The sequence below is a fragment of the Dicentrarchus labrax genome, unplaced genomic scaffold (assembly GCF_905237075.1).
Source record: "Dicentrarchus labrax unplaced genomic scaffold, dlabrax2021, whole genome shotgun sequence".
NCBI lineage: Eukaryota > Metazoa > Chordata > Actinopteri > Moronidae > Dicentrarchus > Dicentrarchus labrax.
The window spans coordinates 19,269,595-19,289,169 of NW_026136701.1; the positions used below are offsets into that span (position 1 = coordinate 19,269,595).

A 19,575-nucleotide genomic window follows, 5' to 3' on the forward strand; every position below is an offset into this window, starting at 1 on the left:
CAAATGTGGTCCTCCAATCAGATACAGGTCTGATTCTTTTTTAAATGCAACCTGAAGACTCAATCAATATGTCTCCTTGTGACCTGACACCATCTTCCGCGAGGGTCTTGTGAAGCCGCACTTGCAGGGGTAGTGAAAAGATCATCAGAATACATTTAAAATTAGACCAAAATAAATATTGCTCCACCTTTCACCATGTTTAATGAGCTGCTACTACTCAAACCCTTCAGGGTGTGTAGCCACTGGGTAGGGAAACTTTCCTGTCTAATTGATACCCTTTAGTTTTGAGAGTATCTGCTAAATATTCTGCATTATTTGGCATAATAAATCAGTGGAGAGGACGTAGATGAAAAGAGTAGGCTGTATTTTGCAATAACTCTCTCTCACCACACCTTTGTCAGAAAGACTAAATGCAGTAACTCCCAGAATTTGGTAGAGGCGCGCTCAGAATTAGTAATTAATTACACACATTATTATGTTATTTTGCTTGGCCAAGCGTGACCTTCACTGGGGCCCAGGCTCTAGTTAACAGGCTGACTAGCAGGACGTGGTCCATGGTGGAAATAATAAGGGAAAGGAGCGGAATTAATTGGGTTTGATTAAGAACACTTTTCAAAGGGACACCATTTCCCCCTCTTGACATAATTGGGGATCACTCAGAGGGTGGGGGGGATTTGATAGCTGGCGCCAGTTGCTCGTCTTCAACCCGGCGTTCAGTTGGACAAAAAAAACAGCACTCACTCCCTCGCCTAGCACATATGTGCATAGCATGCACCGCCACACATGTTAATGGCTTAATTTTGCATTTGTTGCACAAACATTCAGTCCCTGTAACTCATCTCATCCTGAAACAACTAATAAATGCATAACTAATCCTAACACAGACCTTTAGAAACCATATTAGCGAGTGTTGAATAGAACTAAAGGGAAACCAGACTGGCAGCACAAGTTTTGTCTTCAGTATAAATAATCAACTGGCAATCATGTGTCTTCCTCTTTTCCAACTTTTTACAACAAAATTTGAAGAGGGAGATTTGAAATTACAGATTGATTGGCTATAGATTTTTTCATATTCTTGAAAAATATATATATATAAATTAATACTTACAAGATATCAGTGCTTTGTCAAAATAACCTGTTGTGTTTAAATGGCATCTGCAGTTTTCTTTTATCTGCCACCAGTTTGTACTAACATGAGACAAGTATGTCACTCAAATGAGGTGTAAGTTATGAGGATATGGACTTTGAAAGTAAATGGATAGTTTTTAATGATTATTCTTTATCATCTTGCAGTGAGGGTACTTATAAGCGCCTGAAATTCTGGGAGTGATTAATAAAGGAGGATGTCCACGTGTTGACATAGGATAACATGCATATGTGAATAATCTGAGAGCATGCAAGTGGTATTCTTACATGACTGCTAACAGCTCACTGTTCAGAAAACTCTGGATGACGAGATTCACTAACAACATTCAGACATTTCTGATTGAAGCAGTTCTGTAGAAAATGATTTTCTCTTTAAGCAATATTACACATTAATATAAGATATGTAGCTATCTTTTATTTGATGTCGCAGAGCAGGGCAACCCCTCGCAAGATCCAGTGGTCTGGTGACTGGACGGTAGACAACACCACTGCCGTGATGTAATTCAGGTCTGTTCGCCGTGGTTTCTTGTAGATGGGGCAGAGATACAGCTTAGGATCCACTGGGGCGGTGGAGTTGATGGCAAACATGTGAATGACAGGCAAGGGTGTGAAGAGCACTTTAGCTGAGGACTCAATGAGATAGTTGTTCTTCCTGTCCCAGCCAGCACCATCCAGGTACAGACCATAAACATAAACTCCCTCCTGTTGAGTAAAAGGCAGTCAGTGACAGAATGAATATCTGTTCACGTTTCTCACAATCAAAATTATTAGCATATTTCTAGTATTTCCAAGTTTTTTTGACTCACTGTAGGTGAGGCTGTGATCTCCTCCATTGCCTGCTTCAGTACTTTGTTGTGCAGAGTGACTGTATCCAGAGCCCAGCCTTTGTTTGCCCTCGTCACTTCTTGTCTCATAGCTGTTAGGAACCCTGCAACCGTCACATACATTATTAGCCTAAGTCTAATATCAAGTTATATTTTTTGTTTAATAATAATTATTCTAGAAAAAACAGTTTCTCACCCTGTGGGTTGAAGAAGCCTGTCATCCAGAAGGTTTTGGGTCTTCCTTCAAACACCCAGCTGTAGAACTGTTTATTTCTCTCCAGAAGCTCAGTGAACCAGAAACCCAGCGTGGATGACTCCCAGGAGATTTTCCTCCACAGGTTTGGCACACGGGCATCAAAAATATTGTCCAGGGCATCACGGAGGTTCTAGAAGTCAAGTACAGACCAACAGTAAGGATGCTCTGATTGATTGGTCACCGATCATAATCGCCTGATATAAGCTCTAATTAGTTTGATTGGCGAAAGTTATTCAGTCTTTGACACGCATAGATTTACTTGGGCGGAACACTGGTATTTTAGCTGTCAGGGACTCGTTTTAGCATTTTGAACAGAAACAGAGAGAAAGAGAGATGTTATCTGGTTGATGTTTTATAAGCACAGAGCAGGTAAATCAAGAGTTTGTTCTTGATAGGCGATGTCATTAACAAGCCTCATCCATGCATGGCTCACCTGCTGTTATGAAAATGGAATTGAGGGTGAAAAAATCTAAAACGTGTTGTGTTCCTGTGCAACTTTATAAAACGTTCTCCTGCCCAAAAAAGTTAACGGATCAGACACATACAGAAGCAGAGAGAGGCAGGGCAGCTGGTGTGTGTAAGACACAAGTGCAGATGTGTGTGTGTGTGTGTGTGTGTGTGTGTGTGTGTGTGTATGTGTGTGTGTGTGTGCAGGGAGGGAAAGAGCAAGTGCAAAAAGTATTTGGTGACTAAACAATAAATAGGGGGATAATTAAATATAGTTAAAAAGATGAAATAAGAAAAAACCTAATAGAAATAGAAATATACCCTCCATTGTTTCACTGTCAAACACTGTTAAGGTCTAAGCTGCTCACAATAACCAAGAATAGGCTGCTATGGTTTAAGCTGTGTCATGTTGAACATAGCCTGCCAATAAATACACAATTGTCAGTTCCTTATGTCATAATTACCGTAATGCATTTTAATACGCTCTATACAATGTTGTTAAGAATAGTAAATAAATAAATAAGGCTACACTATAAACATACGGCTTCAAATAGACCCAGTGATGGGTATCGGCCAATACTGCTTCTAGTGATCGTGATGGACCTGAAAATCTGAGCACCCTTAATCAACAGTTTCACAGCACTTTTAACCCTGATGGAAATCTTAAAAATTATTTAAAAAAAATGTTTGCCCTTTATATTCAAAATTAAACGTTTTTACATTGCAATATGCAAATATTCAGTTAATACTCATTGAAAAAAATGTTTGCCTGAAAGTGAGTTGAGTTGATTAATCAGTAATCTGACCTCGCTCATTATGATAGTACCATCAATGGCCAACTTCAGGTCAGTCAGACTAGTGCGCACCACACCGATGATCCTTTGCATTCGATCCACCTCCTGACGTAGGAAGATGTTCATTGGGTTCAGAGCTCCCATTTTCAACAGCCTGGCTCTGACCTTGAAACCCATAAACGTTGCCATGTTTAGATTTTAGTTCGTGCAAGAATTGGTGAATAAAACCCTAATGATTAGACAAACTGACCTCATGTGGAACATAATTACGGGGTAGTTTCTCCAACATGTCCCCCGCCATTTTGTAAACAATGGACTCCCGAGTTTCTCCGGATCCCCCTCCACTTTCTTTGGGCTGGATATTTGTGATTGTGTCTAGAACCTCAGCAGATGTGTTTGTCTGATACCTAGTCAACATTGAACCAAAGCATGAATGCTACGATAACAATAATATTACACATTATAATTAAACATTATAAGCCCAGTATCTGCATCATTAATAGTTTTAGATTAATGTTTCCTTACGTTATGTCAGCGTTAGGATGTAGCCCCAATGCTTGGGGTGAATCCACAGTAGGCAAGCTCTGAATGTTTTCCATGTACTCCTCTACTGTCTTGCACACTGGAATTTTGTAACCCGTGTAGAAGCAAAATGATGGGTCAAACATCTTTTTACTGAACCATACCTGCAATGAAAAACACCCATTGTATTGTAAACAAACTTCATTAAACTATTGATCAAGGAGATGCAACATGAATGAATAAAAAAATTAGACTATTACACGCGCAAAACACTTGAGTAGGCGTTTGTCATAGTCATCTGTAACCCTTCCTCCGTACTGCACCTCAGCTAGCATGTATCGCACAGTTACCCATGACACATCCTGTGGAAGAAAAAGCACAAAATTATAAGTAAGAGAAAACAATAAGAAAGTAAGACCGCTGTTGCCAAATCCTCACCTTCTTGGGGCCGCAATCATCCAAATGTCTCTCAACAAACTCAACACTTGCAGTGAAATCAGCAGAGTTGAACTCATATGGTATGTTCCAACCCAATGGTCCAAATTTGCGTCGTTCCTAAAAAAGGAAGCAATAAAGCACATGATTAAATATAAAATCAAGTCAATGACCATCAATTAATACCAAAGAAAAACACAATGAAGGATTTACTGTTGTGAACAGCTAAACATATTTTACATTGAAAAACACTGTTTACTCAATCACAGTAGACTATCACATTGATTTGACCTTGGATGGACAGTACCTGCACAGCAGTGTGGAGAAAGGCCACGCTGTACAGCATGGGTCTCCACATAGGAAGGTTGCTGGCTTCCAACTGGTTCTGTGAAATTCCTCCAAATGTTCGTTTCAAGCCAGCACGCACCCCCTGGGGTGGATCGTTGGTAAACTTGATAGAGGACTACGGGTAAAGAGTGGAGAAACACTTGCTCTAAGCTTGTACACGAACTGCATATAGGTTCACCACAGTATTTGTAGAGGTTAGGCCAGGAAATAAAGTAAATATATGAAGGAATTAATTAATAAAACAAGCTTTACAAAGTATCACCTGTAGGAGTGTGATGGAGAAGTGATCGTGTGGTTCTGTGGTGATCCACACCCTGAAAGTATCATGCATGGTCTCTGTAGTCGTGATGGTTTCTAGCAACTCATCCATAAACTCCAGGCCAAGATGGCAATTTTGCAGAAGGACCCAGCCTCCCTATGCATATCCAGATACAGAGGCCAAAGATCAGGTGACATGGTAAGCCATCATTCATATAATATCCTACTTCAACTTAGATTGCATACCTGTGTCATTGACGTCTGAACAAGTTTCCTTGCATGGACCTCTTGCCCTTGACCCATGGATATAGCTCTGCATTCTATAAGGCACAACAATGTAGTGAGATTATAACATGCAGCACATATCCAATTCTTCAAGGTTAAGATGGGAAACTTAGTTCTAAGTTTAATAGGGCAGTAGAGCTCACCAAGTTCGAGTTTCTTGGCAAGTGCTTCAATTTGGTCTGTGGGATCGGAACCCATAGAAAGGAAGCAAATTAGAGGGGTGCGAGGGTCACTCTCCTCCCATGTGCTGTGAAGGTTCAGGATGACCGGCTCAGCAAACCTCAAGCCCATGGATTCTCCTACATACTTTCTGGCCTGAGACAAGGTACGGTCAGGGCACCAAGACCTGTGAAAGAAATAGCTTGTAAGAATATTGTAATCAATATCATATTGTATATCTGAACACATGCATCAGGGTCCTACCTTATTAGCAAAAGTTTTTGGAAGACATCAAGGGAGTTGTATCCATCTGGGATGACACCTTCCTCTGGTGCGTCAAGATTCAGCCATGCTTTCCAGGGTTTCCCATTTTGAGACACCTTCAAAATATGTCAACAGCATCAATTAGGGATACTTTAATGGAGGATTCAGATGTATGATTCATGGAACTTAAGCTCACCTGGGCTATGATGTCAGTGAACTGTGGCAATTTGCTGAGTTCCACCAGATTTAGCCATACCATATCCAAAATCCAACTGAATGGTTTTGAGGGGCAGGTCTTCAGGTCAAGAGCTGCGCCACCTATATGTATATTGAAAGAAGTTATCTTGTTATAAGATGCCATATAAACAGGTACATTACATCTTACTACCAGTGATGATCATCTTACCTTTAATCAGAATCTGAAATTTGTTATGCTCTATTTTTTTATTCTGTAAGTCAATCTTGAGAGCCAGCAAAAGTGTGAAGATGAACTTGTGGTTTTCATACAGGCTTCTGACTGTGTATCTGAACACCTCATATGTCAGATATTCAATGATGTTTGCAATTCGCTTCTGAGTTTTAGAGGACTTCTCAGACCTGCAAAAGCATATTCATGATAGTAAAAATAAAAAATAAAAAGAGAGACTGCAACAAGGTGTCCCAATGTGATAACATGATTAAGGAGAAGAATGCAATGACACAAAACTGTTGGTTGTTAGAGTAGCCATGGTTGTACTAATTTGTAACATAGTGCAGAGTATAAGGTTCATAGTACAACAGCTGTTACAGCCCCATGCTTCATCCTCAAAACAAATGCTAAGAATGTTCAGGCTCACTATTTAAACCAGTTTTGAGGGAACCATACCTTGCCAGTGACAGGTCAAAGATTTTGAGGAACTGACCCAGAGAGGTCTGGTACATGACATTGACCATGCTCATCTCTGTGATGAGGAAGTAAAGGATGCTGCCCCGGGAGGCCACAGGACGATATTCTGCTTGAGCTATATTGATCTTTGTCTCTGCAGCTGCTGCAACACTGAGCTTTGCACTAACTTCAGCAGCAGTTTGCTGAGTTATACTCAGAATGCCGATCATGGAGTCATCATCAACCAAGGAACCTTAAATCACAAAAACAGAAACACTTTTATTTTTAGAAATGCATTAAAAGTATGGCTTTAAATAAATTGGCATTAACCTACATCAGTAACTGTTGTACCTTTTGTGCTGCTGAGTTTATACAGTAAGTTGTCTTCCAATTCCTGCATCTTTCTCTTATTGGCAGTTACATCCTCAATAAGCTTCAATCGTTCTGCCTCTAGTTCCTGTTAAAATAACTGAAATAACTCTCACAACTTCTGGGTGCAACTTAATATCATGTGCAGCTGAAGACATGATCAATATTACATGCTAAATACTGTAATAACAAGGTAATATAACAGAAAACATTGATTCAGCTAGCCTGACACAACTGACTGGTTTGGAGGCTTCCACATGATGCCCCCAAAACACTCTCGCTGGGTCATCAGCTGAAGTTGTTAAAGCTGTTTTTAACCATTTAATGATATATTATTTCCGTGTAATATATACAATATATCCGTGTGAGGAAGACCTATTATGTACAACATGGGAAAAAAATAGACCCTTACATATTTTTCTCTAAGGATGACGCGACCAAGTAGCTGGTTCTCCAAGCCCTTCATGTTTACAGTGAAATCAATAATGGATGTCTTGGCACTGACTTCTGGGGTGTATGCTGGATTAGGCAGTTTGGTGGTTATATAGAGCTGGAATCCATCCATCACATTGACCTCTTTGTCTCCCACTTTAACCTACACAAGACAAATCCAAAAAATTAAGAGAGGACACATTTTAAAGTGTCTTGATGATTTCAAGTAGGTACAAAAGCTGGTTACCTTAAAACTGGTCCCAGATTTAATAAAGTTTTTCTCAAGGACATTGTCAAGGGCAGGGTCCAGTTCCTCACAAACATCTTCAATAAGCAGTGGGCGTCCCAAGGAAAGACAGTCTTCCAAATGAGAGCGAAAGAACTTGTGGTTGAGTGATGTCACCTGAAAGGGAAATCACAGATTATTACATACCAAGTGTTACCCAGACAATGAATTTAAATGAAAGTGGCAACTCCATTGCAGGTAGCTATGTACTTGGAATGCATTAGCTTTTTCTTTTTCCTTGATCCAAGCCTTTCCCTGAGTCTGTGGATCGATTAGGAGGGGATATCTAGTTGCTTTTGTGACAATGATGCCATTCTGCACAGACAAGTCATCTCCTGGGAGTCCCTGAAGGTTCCACTCACTTATCTTAAACATAAAGAGGAATGTGAATGTGCTTGATCACACAAATTACTTCCTGTGCAGCTCATAGTGAGGTAAAATTAAAATTTGTTTGTATTGTTCTTACAGTGGGAGGGTCCACTAGGGCAGAAATGAGGTTAAGGTTTTCTGTAAAAGGGATTTTATGGCTCCTGAGCTCTGCCTCCCAGATGTCTTTCAACAACATGTTACGGAAACTCTGGTTGAATGGCCCACAGTAAGACAAGAAGCCAGTGAGCTGGAGCACGTCACCCACAAGTCTGCCAAGAAAAAAATAACCTAATTTAAAAGCTTTTATGATAAATAAAATGCAAATCTCCCCTGAGCTAGTCCCAATAATAATGATAATAATAATAATAATAATTGTCCCCTAAATGTTATGTTCCATGGTAATATTATTTTTCCAGTATTTAATTCAGTTTTCTATGTAACCTACCTGTTGATCTGTGATTTAAATTCTTTACTTTGCTCTATCCAACGAACCTTCTCTCCACTAAGTCCATCTATAAGTGCAGATGCAGCCTGCATTTTATTCCTACACATCTCAGCGTCATCCAGCAAGTCCTGAAAAGCATCAAATTTTACGTGATTTACAATTTCTATCTTAAATTAAATAAAGTTAGAAATATTTTTTATTTTATGTTTAAACTTAATATTTTAAGTTAAACTGCACCTGTTTCTCTTTCATAGCAGCATCACATTTGGCTTTGACTTTGTCAAACTCTGCTTGCTTGTCGGACAGCTGAGCCTCAGCCTTGTTTAGCTCACTATTAGCCAGTTTTAGTCGGCTTTCCTGAATGGCTAGGTTAGCCTGGGCACAGAAAAAGGACAATGAAGCAGACAGCATAAAAATTTAAGCCTACAATTTCTGCACTATTCACTTAAAATGGATGTAGACACCCAGCCTTAAGGCAGAACATTTTGAACCCAGTGTTAGTACAGCAGCAAAAAATTATTATCTGCCATGACGAAGATTTACTTTACCTTGAGTGGCAGCACTTCTTTGTTGATGCCAAAGAATGTTGCCATAGCCCTGGTCCATGCTAGCAGACCAGCTACATTACCACACACTTTCTTTGCATTTTCCATCGTGTAATCCTCCATGTCTAAATATGGCTGTAGCAGTTCTACTATTTCCTCATTAATTTTGTCTTTTGGGAACTGTTGGAGGGAGGCCATAAAACCAGTGCCACCAATAAGCTAAAGGAAAATTGGACAAGAGGTAGCCATTAGAAACTTTAACATGTTGATCATTTTCTGTGTTGTAGTTATTACTAATACTAAAAAACATGAATAGAGGAACTTTTAAACTGTACAGACAGCATTCGTATCCCTCTATATGGGTTAACAGAAAGTGCATACAGTGTGCTGGTTATGAGTGAGCAGAATCCCAACAAATAAAATTCAATAACCTTTAGTGCTTCGGACCATGATGGCTTAATACACTGTCGTTCTGGATCAATAGAGACCGTGTCCAACTTCTTTTGGAATAAAATCACGGCACAGTCCATAATCCGCATGATCAGATGTGGAGGCTTGGCCAGTTTTCTTACGGTGGCAATGTCAGCAGGTTTGATGGTCTGTAAAAAAGTTTTATAGTATCATTAAATATCATGCCATATCAAGCACCATATATGGTGTAAATACACAAATATGTTCAGAAAAGTACCACAAATCTCACATTTAGTGCAGCTTTAGCCTCTTCTAAAGCTGGCTTGGCAGCCTCCAGTTTTTCCTCTGCATAAGCTTTCTCTTGCCCAATTCCCTCCACAATTTTCTGGGCTCTATCTTTCACAACCTGAACCTCATTCTTTACGATGGTAGCAGCTTCAGCACTGACTGTCACCTCTGCCACCACCTATGGGAATGCAATAAGAAATGTATTGCATAATAAATTGTACGACATATCATGTATAAGCTGTTGACCTTTCATAGAGGTTTTTCCATTTTCACAAACCTTCCTCAGGTTTAAAAAATATATATATTTCAATAAAAGTATATCCATAACTCCTTTTGTCCTCCCCCCCCCATCAAGACCAATTTGTGGCATACTTGCCACAACCTTCTATGCATATTTTTATGTCACTATAAATTCTTATCCAGAATACAGATTCAGGAAAGTTACACATAACTATCCATCCATCCATCCATCCATCCATCCATCCATTGTCTATACATGGTTGTCTTGTGCACTGTCATAGGAGGCTGGAGCCTGTAACATTATTTACCTTGTCAGCTTTGAGAGATGCTATAGCCAGCTCTTTTTCCTTGACTACAAGGTCTTTGGATAGTTGAGCCACAGACTTACTAGCCTCCATGAGTTTGTCCAACCCTGGAAATCAGGAACACTGTTTGAAATCCTTTCACAAAGTAGACCATGCAACATTGTCTATACGTCATCATCATAGCATGTCAAAGCCTTGCTGCTTCCTTACCAACATTCATGCGTTCTGCTAGTGTGTTGATATAGTTGTACTTTTCAGAGTACAGTGTTTTGTAACCATTTATAAAAGAGAGGTAGGACTTAGGGGTGACATGAGTTCTTCTTCGGAACCTGAAAGATGAAACAACATACAACTTTAAGATTGAAGAGATTAAATATGTCTCTAAAAGGTTAGGCATAGAAATAAATATTTACAGTGTGAACTTGGATGTAATTTGCTTGTTATACCTTTCAAAATAGCTCTCGCAGCTCTCAGATACTTTGTCATGATATGTACCCATGGTGGTCACCACAGAAGCCTTTACATCAGCAGAGCAAACCATTGGAAATTCTGACAAGAAATAGTTGGACACAGCCACCAGAGCCTCAGTGGGCCAGGGGGTGAACCAGTCCATGGTGCAGCCAGAAATCAACCCTGGAAACTTCAGGGATCTGGAGCGAAACTTCTGCCCCACCTGTGAAGGAGAATAGATACATGTGATTAAAATTATAATATTAATGTATGCATGGGTGTATGTGTACGGTAACAGTTTAAAATTGGCATGCATTTAACAAAAACAATAAAGGACATTAAAGAATAAAAATACAGTAGATGACAATGTAGGCAAATAAATAAAGAAAACAAAGGATCTTTTGGGTAACGAATACACAAATTTTTAACCTACCGGTGAAAAGCAAAGCACTACATGAAGATTCTTTCTGGACCGGGATATGAAATAGTCATAAAGATTGTCAAACGTTGGTGGAATACGAGGAAACTCCCTTTTCATCACAGGGATCAGGTTTTGGGTAATCTCTGTGATCTCATCTTTAGCAAAAAGGTTGCTGACCTGCACACAGTTAATTCACAGTGAAGTAATCAGGACCATTAAAAGCTTTCCTTTGGGGTCTAGGATTCTGTCTGACATCTCTGTTTCTGTGATATAGGAATGATTTATTGTTTCAATAAGAATAAATGTTAAAGTTTTCAATTGCATTGTCTAAATGAAGACTTTTAAAGACATCAAACATTTGGTTGAAGTGACTTCCCACCTCTCCAGAAGACAGAACATTGTTGAGGAACTCAAGGAAGGCTTCATCTTTAATTTCATTATCCGTAAAGATGAAGGTAATCCCTTTTCCGTCAGCCCCAGCTGTTTTATACAACACTTTTAGGTCATCCATGAAATTACTTACGTTGTATGTTCTGATTAAAAAAAAAAAAACATGCCAATGTAAGACACCATCCCTCAGCATATCCTGTATGTGTAACTGCAGTAAGACAATGACAAATTTCTGACAACTGGACATGGCAAAAACACCTAGCGCCTCTATTATTTTTTACACAAGCAAAAACATAGTTATGAATTATTATTTTCCATTACTGCCAATAGATCCTATTAAATGTTACTCACTGGTCCTTTAAATATGACATGAAAGAACCTCATGGTTAGCCTTTCTACAAACATTTTACAACAAAATTACATAAACTTTACATTATTCACAACCATATCTAGTTAATTCCTCTTCCAAGATGCCTCACTAATGCTGACAGCAGTTTTCTTATTTCTCTCTGTTTTTTACTTTGTCAATGTGATCTGGAAGATGTTGTATCCAGCTATGTATGAAGCCAGGCGAGTCAGGCTCTGTTTCCCTGATCCTCCGACTCCCACAAGCATGGCATTACCATTGTCAGTTCGAATGATTCGTGAGATCTGTAGAAAGGCAAATATCAAATAAATCAGAATTATCTACAACTTACTCCACAAGATATGGATCAGTTACATTGGCTTTTAGTCTGACCTTGACCAGATGAGTCATGGCATCGGTAAAGAAAACCAGATCTAGGCTGGAGCCTCTTACGACCTCATTGTGTTGGGCCTGATACATCATCAGTTTTTCTGATAAGAACTCAAAATTTGGCACCTGGAAGAATGTTTTCTCAGTTGATGACAGTTTTCTACATCTACAGTACAAATATACAAAGGCCTAATTCAAAGTTCATACCAGTTCATAAATTTTGGGGGCATCAAAACAGGCATCATCTTCTTCTTCTCCAGTGGGCTCAGGTGCCTCTCGCAGGAAATCCACAAAGTATGGCTCAGGGTGAAGTTCTGGGACAAGGCTGGGGTCAACATGCTCTTGAATCACACGAGTGACAGCCTTCTCAAACCAATCTCTGTCCTCAGAGCAAATAAACCTATAGCAAAACAATGTTTCAGTTTGACTTTTTGCCATTTGTGTTGTACTTAAAAGGGGATTTATTGTATGGAAGAACTGTACCTGTCAGCAATCACCCTTGTACATTCACTCTTGAAAAGTGCCAAGAGAGTGGGGATATCATTACACTCCTCGGCCATAATGTTTAACATTCCTTGCCATATCCTAGACAAGTCTCTCAAATTGAAGATGTAGTGGAACTTCGAAGGTGTAGGAAGCATTTTTACCTTCAATGTGAAATTATAAAATCAGGTCATGTCTCTAATGATAAATCTATCTCTTTAATCAATTTCAAATCATCTTTCAAGTGATTACCTTTGTCCACTGCCATACAATCCTACCAGCAGACACAAGACACTTCACCATGTCGGAAATCTCAGGGTTGAATTTCCTGCATGTATCGAAATATCCACAGCCAATAACACCTGCAGAAAAAGAGCATGAAAAAAAAACAAATCTTTCGTACAATGTGAAGTAAGGGTGCCCCAATGAGGGTTTTTTGGGTCGATCGCTTGTAGCTGTATCAGCCGATACCAATCACTGGGTCTATCCGAAGTCTTCTGTTTATTGTGTAGCCTTATTTATTTAACTATTCTTAACAATGAGCAAAGAAACTATCATAAATTGACAACTTATTTATAGGCAGGCAACATATGCCACATATTCCACTCTTTCTCTTAGAGACACAACTTAAACCATACCAGCCTACACTTGGTCATTGGAAACAGCTTAGGATGACAGTGTAACTGTGGCAGGGATCAGGCTTGGGTATATTTTGATTTCTAGTTTAATTCTACTTAATTCTCAACCATATTTTAGTGCCTAGAAACTCCTTTTCCATTTTCCACTAAATTTCCCTCCCCCTCTGTCTCACACACATCAACTTCCCCCGCCCGCCTCTTTCTGTTTTTCTCCCCATGTATCACACAGGCTGTATGTGTCTGCACTGTTCACTTTCTTGGTCAGCAATATGTTTTATAAAGTCTACCAAGAAACACAAATTACATTTTGGATTGTTTTCACAACAGCAGGTGAGCATGGAAATGGCTTGTTAATGACACTGCCTAATGTTATGTCTCTCTCTTTCTGTTTATCTGCAAAACGCTAAATGAGTCGGCAGTCGTTAACATACTGGGCGGTTTGCAAGTAAATCTATGTGTGAAATAAAAATAAATGCATCATCTGATCGCCGTTTATAGAGATAGCTGATCAATCTATTCAGAGCAAATATTGACCGATAACCATCAGTGGCTGAGCCCCCTTAACATAAAGTAAGCAAAAAAAAAAAGAATAATTTAGAGACAGCTACCAAAGATCTTATCAATGGATATGTTGGATGGTAGAGTACAGTTGAAGACTGTAAATTGTCTCTTCAGTCTTTGTGGGATGTCGTTTCTCCCACCACCAGGGTGAATCATGGCAGCCAGTATCTGTACGTCCACAATAGTAGTGAAGTCTCCTGGCTTGTCCAGATTGTACATGCCAGTCATTTCCATCATCTGACGTACTATCTCATTGGTGATCTGGTTGGACAGTTACATACAGTAGTTACTCAGACTGAACATGAAAAAGTTAATATGTTAAAACAAACCTTACTATATATAATAAACACCTGATCTCCCCATTCATTGACTACAGGCATGTTGATATCATCAATGAATACTGTCATCCTGCGTCCCCCTGGGGGTCCATAGGTGCTGCCAATTCTTTTCTCGATGTAGCTTTCCACTATTCGCTGTAATGGAAAAAAAATGCTTTTGTAATCAAAAGACAATTCAGAAATGTACAATGCGATGCATAGGGAACATGATAAATATTCTACCTGAAACATCATGGGTTCTGTCGCAGATGAGAAGTTTAGGGACTTGGACAGATCTGTTTCGGGATCGTATTTTTTTGTGTAGCTTTTTATCATTACTGTCTTAGCTGTCCCTTGTTCACCAATAAGCAGCACGGCCTATACAAACACAATATTCATCTTTCACAGACATACCTTGAAGCAAAAATGTTGTTATGTTTTGTAATAAAAAATACATATGTTATTATTTTAAAAAGAGATAAGATTACCTTGCGTTGTTTGGCAATAGTCTCTAGCAGGAAAGAGGTTCTTGTGTTATCCACATTTGGAACAAGGATCGAGGCATAGTCTGGCACATGGTCAGTTGGATAGACATACTCCCCCACATGGTAATTCCAATGACACCATTCACCTGAAATAGAAGTTGCCATACATCTAGTCGTATGCCCACGATAAAACAGTCCTTCAAATACTTAAAAACAGATAAAGATGTTAAAGAGGTGATATTTAATGCATAAAATTACTGTACCGTTTGGGTTGACCATATATTCAAAAAAAGTCTCTCCTGGCTGTGTTTGAGGCCCATCAATTCTGCTGTCATGAGCTCTGATGAAAGCCTCCAGTTTGTCCCTATCCTCTAACTCCAAAAGGGCTCCTAGGCTCCACATCAGGCAGAAGACAAAGAGGCGTTCAAGATGATTGCTACCAACCAAACCCCCTGTCTCCTTGGTTGGGATGAGGCCCTCCAGCAGATTCACAGACTAAAGGTGGATCATATTCAAATAATTCATAGTTAAATAAAACTGGTTTAGAGCCATCATCTAATTTTGTCTTCTTTTCTAGATACATACCTGCATTATATAGTTGCACTCCAAGAGCTCCATTTTAGGTTTAAGATTCTGCTTCATATACAAGTAAGCATCCTCAAATATCCTGTCATATAAACTCAGAATGCTCTCTGCCTCTGTTGCATTGCGCTTGTTAGCCCATCCCTACAAAATAAATAACATAGCTCATGACCTAAGTATTCAATTGTAAAAGAAGTAGTTTATTTTCGGTGAAAACTCGCTCCGTTGATGATTTAACAAAACAACTGTACCTGGAGTATGGGTTGCCAGGTGAGAGCTGATGAGCTCATGAAGACCATACCCACACGGGACACAGTAGCAGGGGATGCATTATCCATGTTGTGCACCTCAAACACCAGCTTGCAGGATGGAGACATGGTGATGCGGTCACCATTAGCCAGGGTCAATGTTTTGTTATCATCCAGCACAGAGTTGAGATTCTCAATCCATATGGCATCCACAGGGCCATCCAGCAAAATCCATATGAACTCCCCTGAAGTGTACACATTTCAAAACCATCACAGTTCAATCCAGTTTCTCAATTCTTAAAACTCACACACTCACACATTTTCAGTTACTCGCTCTGTTATTCTGTCTCAAGGATAGCCCCTCTGTAGAGGTTGTATTCCTAACATGTTAAGGTGTCAACCAATCATATGCAGATGCAATATGTTATTATTATTCTGCTAATAATCTATTGTTCAAATATTTAATTCAATATGTTTTGGGTTGGGGCTGCCCCAACTATTTTCCTAGTCGAATAGTAGTAATTAAATAAAGCCAATAGTCGACAAGTCGTCGCACGTTTATGATATTCATTTAATTGAGATTTTAACAGCCACCTGTTGAATGATAACAGAAAAAGCAGTAATGATTCTGAACGTGTCAGAACAGCCAGCGTGCCGACTGAACATTTAGTTCATTTATTTCAACACAGTATAACATCACACAAGTCTCGTTCAAAATACAGAATAAATAACTTTCAACTTCACAAAAACAAATACCCCCCATCCTACTAATGAAAAATTGGTTTATTAAGTTAAACCCTAGGTTTAACAACATTTTTATGCAGGCAATTTTTTCATTAATTAGTTTGAATGTATTAGAAACCTTTCTTGGCCTTAAGTGTTCTCCTCCACAGAGTGGAAAAGATCCCATCAGTCCAATCGTTGGTGGCTGTATCAAGACGACCAAACATCTGTGGTGCAGTGATTGCTTTGGGGTTCATGCGCATCTCCCTGTGTGGGGTTCCACATTCAGATAAAGCTCGCATGAGAATGTTGATGACCGTGGTCTTCCCAGCTCCACTTGGGCCCAAAGTCATCAGGCCATGGCGCACTCGTGAAGCCTCATAGAGCTGATAGTGACAGTAACATATCAGTAATGTATAAAACAAAACTAACTTCATAGGACACAAAACACAACAGCAGCTTAACATGCAGAGATTTTGAGGTACCTGAACCAGCTTGAGGTTCCATGGTGGGTGGTTGACAATACCAGATAACTCGACTTGATGGGCAACAGCAGCTTGAAGTTCAACATATGTGCTGTTATCCAGCTGAATACCAGGGAATAGGTCATTGATCAGACTAAGGAAGAGGGGCTCATCCTCATCCACCTGAAATATACAGAGAGAGATTTACATTCACAGTATTAGCCGACACAGTACAATATCTCCAAAATGTATTATATTATTCCTGATGGTAAACACTGAGCTCCTGTCATACCAGTTTAGAGAGATTCATGTCACGTAGCACTCTCATGACAGTGCTGGACTCTGAGTCATCAGGTCGTGCTCTTTTACTGGCTCCCAAAGTTCTTAACACAGACAGGATGTTCCTCAGGCCAAAGTCATAGTGGACCTGACAAATATCAGAGGTGTGTCAGCAGATTATTAATCATTCAAAATAATGATTAAGCACTAGCCTCAACATTCTCACCTGTTTTGTTAGTTGTTCTTCACACAGTTTATAAAGAACAAAGAACTTCTGAGCTAAGAGGACGTTTTCATTGAATCCACAACTGGCTAGTTTCACTCTCATGATGATCTGCCAAAGACAACAATGTGCAGTCATTAAGACTAGAACAAAAGGGAAAATATTCCTTTCCAGGGAAAGTAGCCTTGACCCACCTGCCTGTCTGGTACCATCATAGACACTGTCCTGAATTGCACTTTTAAGTTTTCAGGAAGTTCCTGGCGACCAGCATATCCAGGGTTCTAGATATGGGATGACAACACATTATCTAGAGTATATTTAATGTTTTCTACCTAGTTTCAAGGTGTTTCTTATAAGATTCCTGTGCATTTGTGTATCCTACCATAGTGATAAACAAGCCAAACTCTGGATTCAGATTCACACAGTCTCCATCAGTAAAGATGAAAGTGCTTTTGTGTTTCTTGCGTGCCATCAGAACAATGTAGATCTGTTGAGCAGCAACAGAAAGCACTGGCAGGTCGATTCTGTTGAACTCATCAAAGCAGCCCCAGGACCCTGACTGTGCAAGGCCTGAAAAAAAGAATACATCATGAGATAACTTAAATTGTATCAGTTGGATCAATTGTTTCATTGCTTTGGATACCTTTGTATATCCTGCCAAGTCCTCGGAAGTCCATCTGGTCTGAGCAGTTGAACACCACCACATACTTGCCAAGGCAGCGACCCATGTCTTTAGTGGTTTCTGTCTTCCCAGTGCCGGCTGGCCCTGCAGGGGCTCCTCCCATGCTCATGCCCAGAGCCTGGGACAATGTGATATAACACCTGCAGATAAAAAGCAGTTAACTTAGAAATTAAACCTTGTATGAAAAATTACTTAAATTATTAAACAATCTTCTCTTGCCTGTCAGTCAGAGGGGTGATTACTAGACGGTCGGTGCAGCCTAGGAACTCATTCTGATAAATGAAGTCGACATTAGTAATAGACACAAGGACCTTATCCAGGTCCTCTTTGAAGTAAAATCTGCTCTGCTTCAGCCATTCAAAGTCACTGATAGATTTTATACGCTTTTTTACCTGAGGACAAAGTAGGGCATTATTCTAAATGTGTTGCATAAATAACAATGACATTCAGTTAACCAATCTAAAAGGATCCATGACATAAATAAGATTTTTTCAAAGAACCTACTAGGTCATTAAATATATCACTCTGGTGCACATGGATTGTGACAAGCGTCTCATATTTGACTCTGTCAAATTTGCTGAGGTCATGAGTGGTTTGTTTAATGAGTGTGGTAAGTAGATTTAGGAATTTCTTTTTGGTTAATGGCATGATCTCCCTGTCATCTTCAGCATTTTGCAGTGCTTCTTCTGCATCTCTTGTCCAAAGCATCTGGATTCCCAGCAAGCCCACCTAAAAAAGTAAGAGCAAAACGATGAATAAAAAGATGCATCTCGGGAAATTAATTCTCTAAATGTAACCCGAAAGCATGAGCTAATCAAGCATCTATAAAGAGCTGTGGTCTAAAGGTTGACAGCTGTTGTTATGGTTGTGACATGTTACATTTGGTTTATGGTATCAGACTTAAGCAATGGAGAAAATTGTACTCATAATCATAATTATACCCTGTACAAGCCAAGTACACCTAACATGCCTTGATATCTTAACATAACAAAGGTATTAGGCTGCCACTAAGCATGACAATTGTCAACATATTAAACATTTTTACTGACAGCTACAATACTGTCTTTTAACCTGTGCTTGGAACTTGTTGAGGAAAGAGAGAAGATCGAAGTCTTCATCGCTGATCTCTAGATCTGAAGCTTTGATAACAGAGTGTAATGAAGCCTGCTGTTGTAACAACAGCTCACCCAGCCAGAGCTCCACTGGTCCCTGTGCCATGACAGGAAAGTCCAGCTAAAACCATAAAACACATATTACTATATTATACTATACTCGTGTACTATTTTACAGTCTTTTTTCACAAGCAAAACACATAACACACCTGCAGACCAGCTGCAACAAAGTGCTTTACATTAAGAATAATAGTGCAGTTTATATATATATTTCATTATATTTCTATTCTGCAAATGCAGAATTACATTCCAATGTAATCAGCTTTACATACCGGTAGTTTTTCTCCTTCTTGTGAAATAACAGCCAAAATCTTGTCATACTCTTTTGCATGAAACTCAGCTTCATTAACATTGTCAAACACTCCAAGTAGATGTGACTGAAAAAAATAATTGTACCTAAAATTAGTTTTATTGCATGTATTTACCAA

The 19,575-nt window shown here is 39.3% G+C and overlaps 1 protein-coding gene across 1 annotated transcript in view; it reads right to left on the bottom strand.

Annotated features, from left to right (window-relative positions):
* Positions 1-343: 343 nt before the first annotated feature.
* The window catches only part of LOC127379186 (dynein axonemal heavy chain 8-like), a 36,730-nt gene continuing 17,498 nt past the window's right edge, over positions 344-19,575 (bottom strand). Inside the window, exons 40-93 of the mRNA XM_051428517.1 lie at positions 19,420-19,524; positions 19,047-19,208; positions 18,480-18,704; positions 18,195-18,367; positions 17,937-18,115; positions 17,676-17,863; positions 17,488-17,574; positions 17,297-17,404; positions 17,084-17,218; positions 16,813-16,974; positions 16,467-16,713; positions 15,608-15,849; positions 15,360-15,500; positions 15,038-15,269; positions 14,778-14,920; positions 14,533-14,667; positions 14,323-14,445; positions 14,020-14,233; positions 13,026-13,135; positions 12,774-12,937; positions 12,498-12,690; positions 12,294-12,416; positions 12,075-12,205; positions 11,544-11,697; positions 11,177-11,341; positions 10,740-10,966; positions 10,504-10,622; positions 10,297-10,400; positions 9,750-9,926; positions 9,481-9,648; positions 9,053-9,268; positions 8,742-8,879; positions 8,505-8,632; positions 8,157-8,328; positions 7,901-8,056; positions 7,652-7,807; positions 7,385-7,567; positions 6,955-7,060; positions 6,604-6,856; positions 6,145-6,335; positions 5,935-6,056; positions 5,739-5,854; positions 5,459-5,661; positions 5,277-5,350; positions 5,035-5,187; positions 4,732-4,887; positions 4,428-4,544; positions 4,250-4,351; positions 3,993-4,153; positions 3,718-3,874; positions 3,480-3,632; positions 2,167-2,356; positions 1,953-2,074; positions 344-1,848 (exon numbers count right to left, since the gene is read on the bottom strand). Coding sequence (XP_051284477.1) covers positions 1,561-1,848; positions 1,953-2,074; positions 2,167-2,356; positions 3,480-3,632; positions 3,718-3,874; positions 3,993-4,153; positions 4,250-4,351; positions 4,428-4,544; positions 4,732-4,887; positions 5,035-5,187; positions 5,277-5,350; positions 5,459-5,661; positions 5,739-5,854; positions 5,935-6,056; positions 6,145-6,335; positions 6,604-6,856; positions 6,955-7,060; positions 7,385-7,567; positions 7,652-7,807; positions 7,901-8,056; positions 8,157-8,328; positions 8,505-8,632; positions 8,742-8,879; positions 9,053-9,268; positions 9,481-9,648; positions 9,750-9,926; positions 10,297-10,400; positions 10,504-10,622; positions 10,740-10,966; positions 11,177-11,341; positions 11,544-11,697; positions 12,075-12,205; positions 12,294-12,416; positions 12,498-12,690; positions 12,774-12,937; positions 13,026-13,135; positions 14,020-14,233; positions 14,323-14,445; positions 14,533-14,667; positions 14,778-14,920; positions 15,038-15,269; positions 15,360-15,500; positions 15,608-15,849; positions 16,467-16,713; positions 16,813-16,974; positions 17,084-17,218; positions 17,297-17,404; positions 17,488-17,574; positions 17,676-17,863; positions 17,937-18,115; positions 18,195-18,367; positions 18,480-18,704; positions 19,047-19,208; positions 19,420-19,524 — 8,649 coding nt within the window. The 3' untranslated portion in view covers positions 344-1,560. The remainder of the gene's footprint in view (positions 1,849-1,952; positions 2,075-2,166; positions 2,357-3,479; positions 3,633-3,717; positions 3,875-3,992; positions 4,154-4,249; positions 4,352-4,427; positions 4,545-4,731; positions 4,888-5,034; positions 5,188-5,276; positions 5,351-5,458; positions 5,662-5,738; positions 5,855-5,934; positions 6,057-6,144; positions 6,336-6,603; positions 6,857-6,954; positions 7,061-7,384; positions 7,568-7,651; positions 7,808-7,900; positions 8,057-8,156; positions 8,329-8,504; positions 8,633-8,741; positions 8,880-9,052; positions 9,269-9,480; positions 9,649-9,749; positions 9,927-10,296; positions 10,401-10,503; positions 10,623-10,739; positions 10,967-11,176; positions 11,342-11,543; positions 11,698-12,074; positions 12,206-12,293; positions 12,417-12,497; positions 12,691-12,773; positions 12,938-13,025; positions 13,136-14,019; positions 14,234-14,322; positions 14,446-14,532; positions 14,668-14,777; positions 14,921-15,037; positions 15,270-15,359; positions 15,501-15,607; positions 15,850-16,466; positions 16,714-16,812; positions 16,975-17,083; positions 17,219-17,296; positions 17,405-17,487; positions 17,575-17,675; positions 17,864-17,936; positions 18,116-18,194; positions 18,368-18,479; positions 18,705-19,046; positions 19,209-19,419; positions 19,525-19,575) is intronic.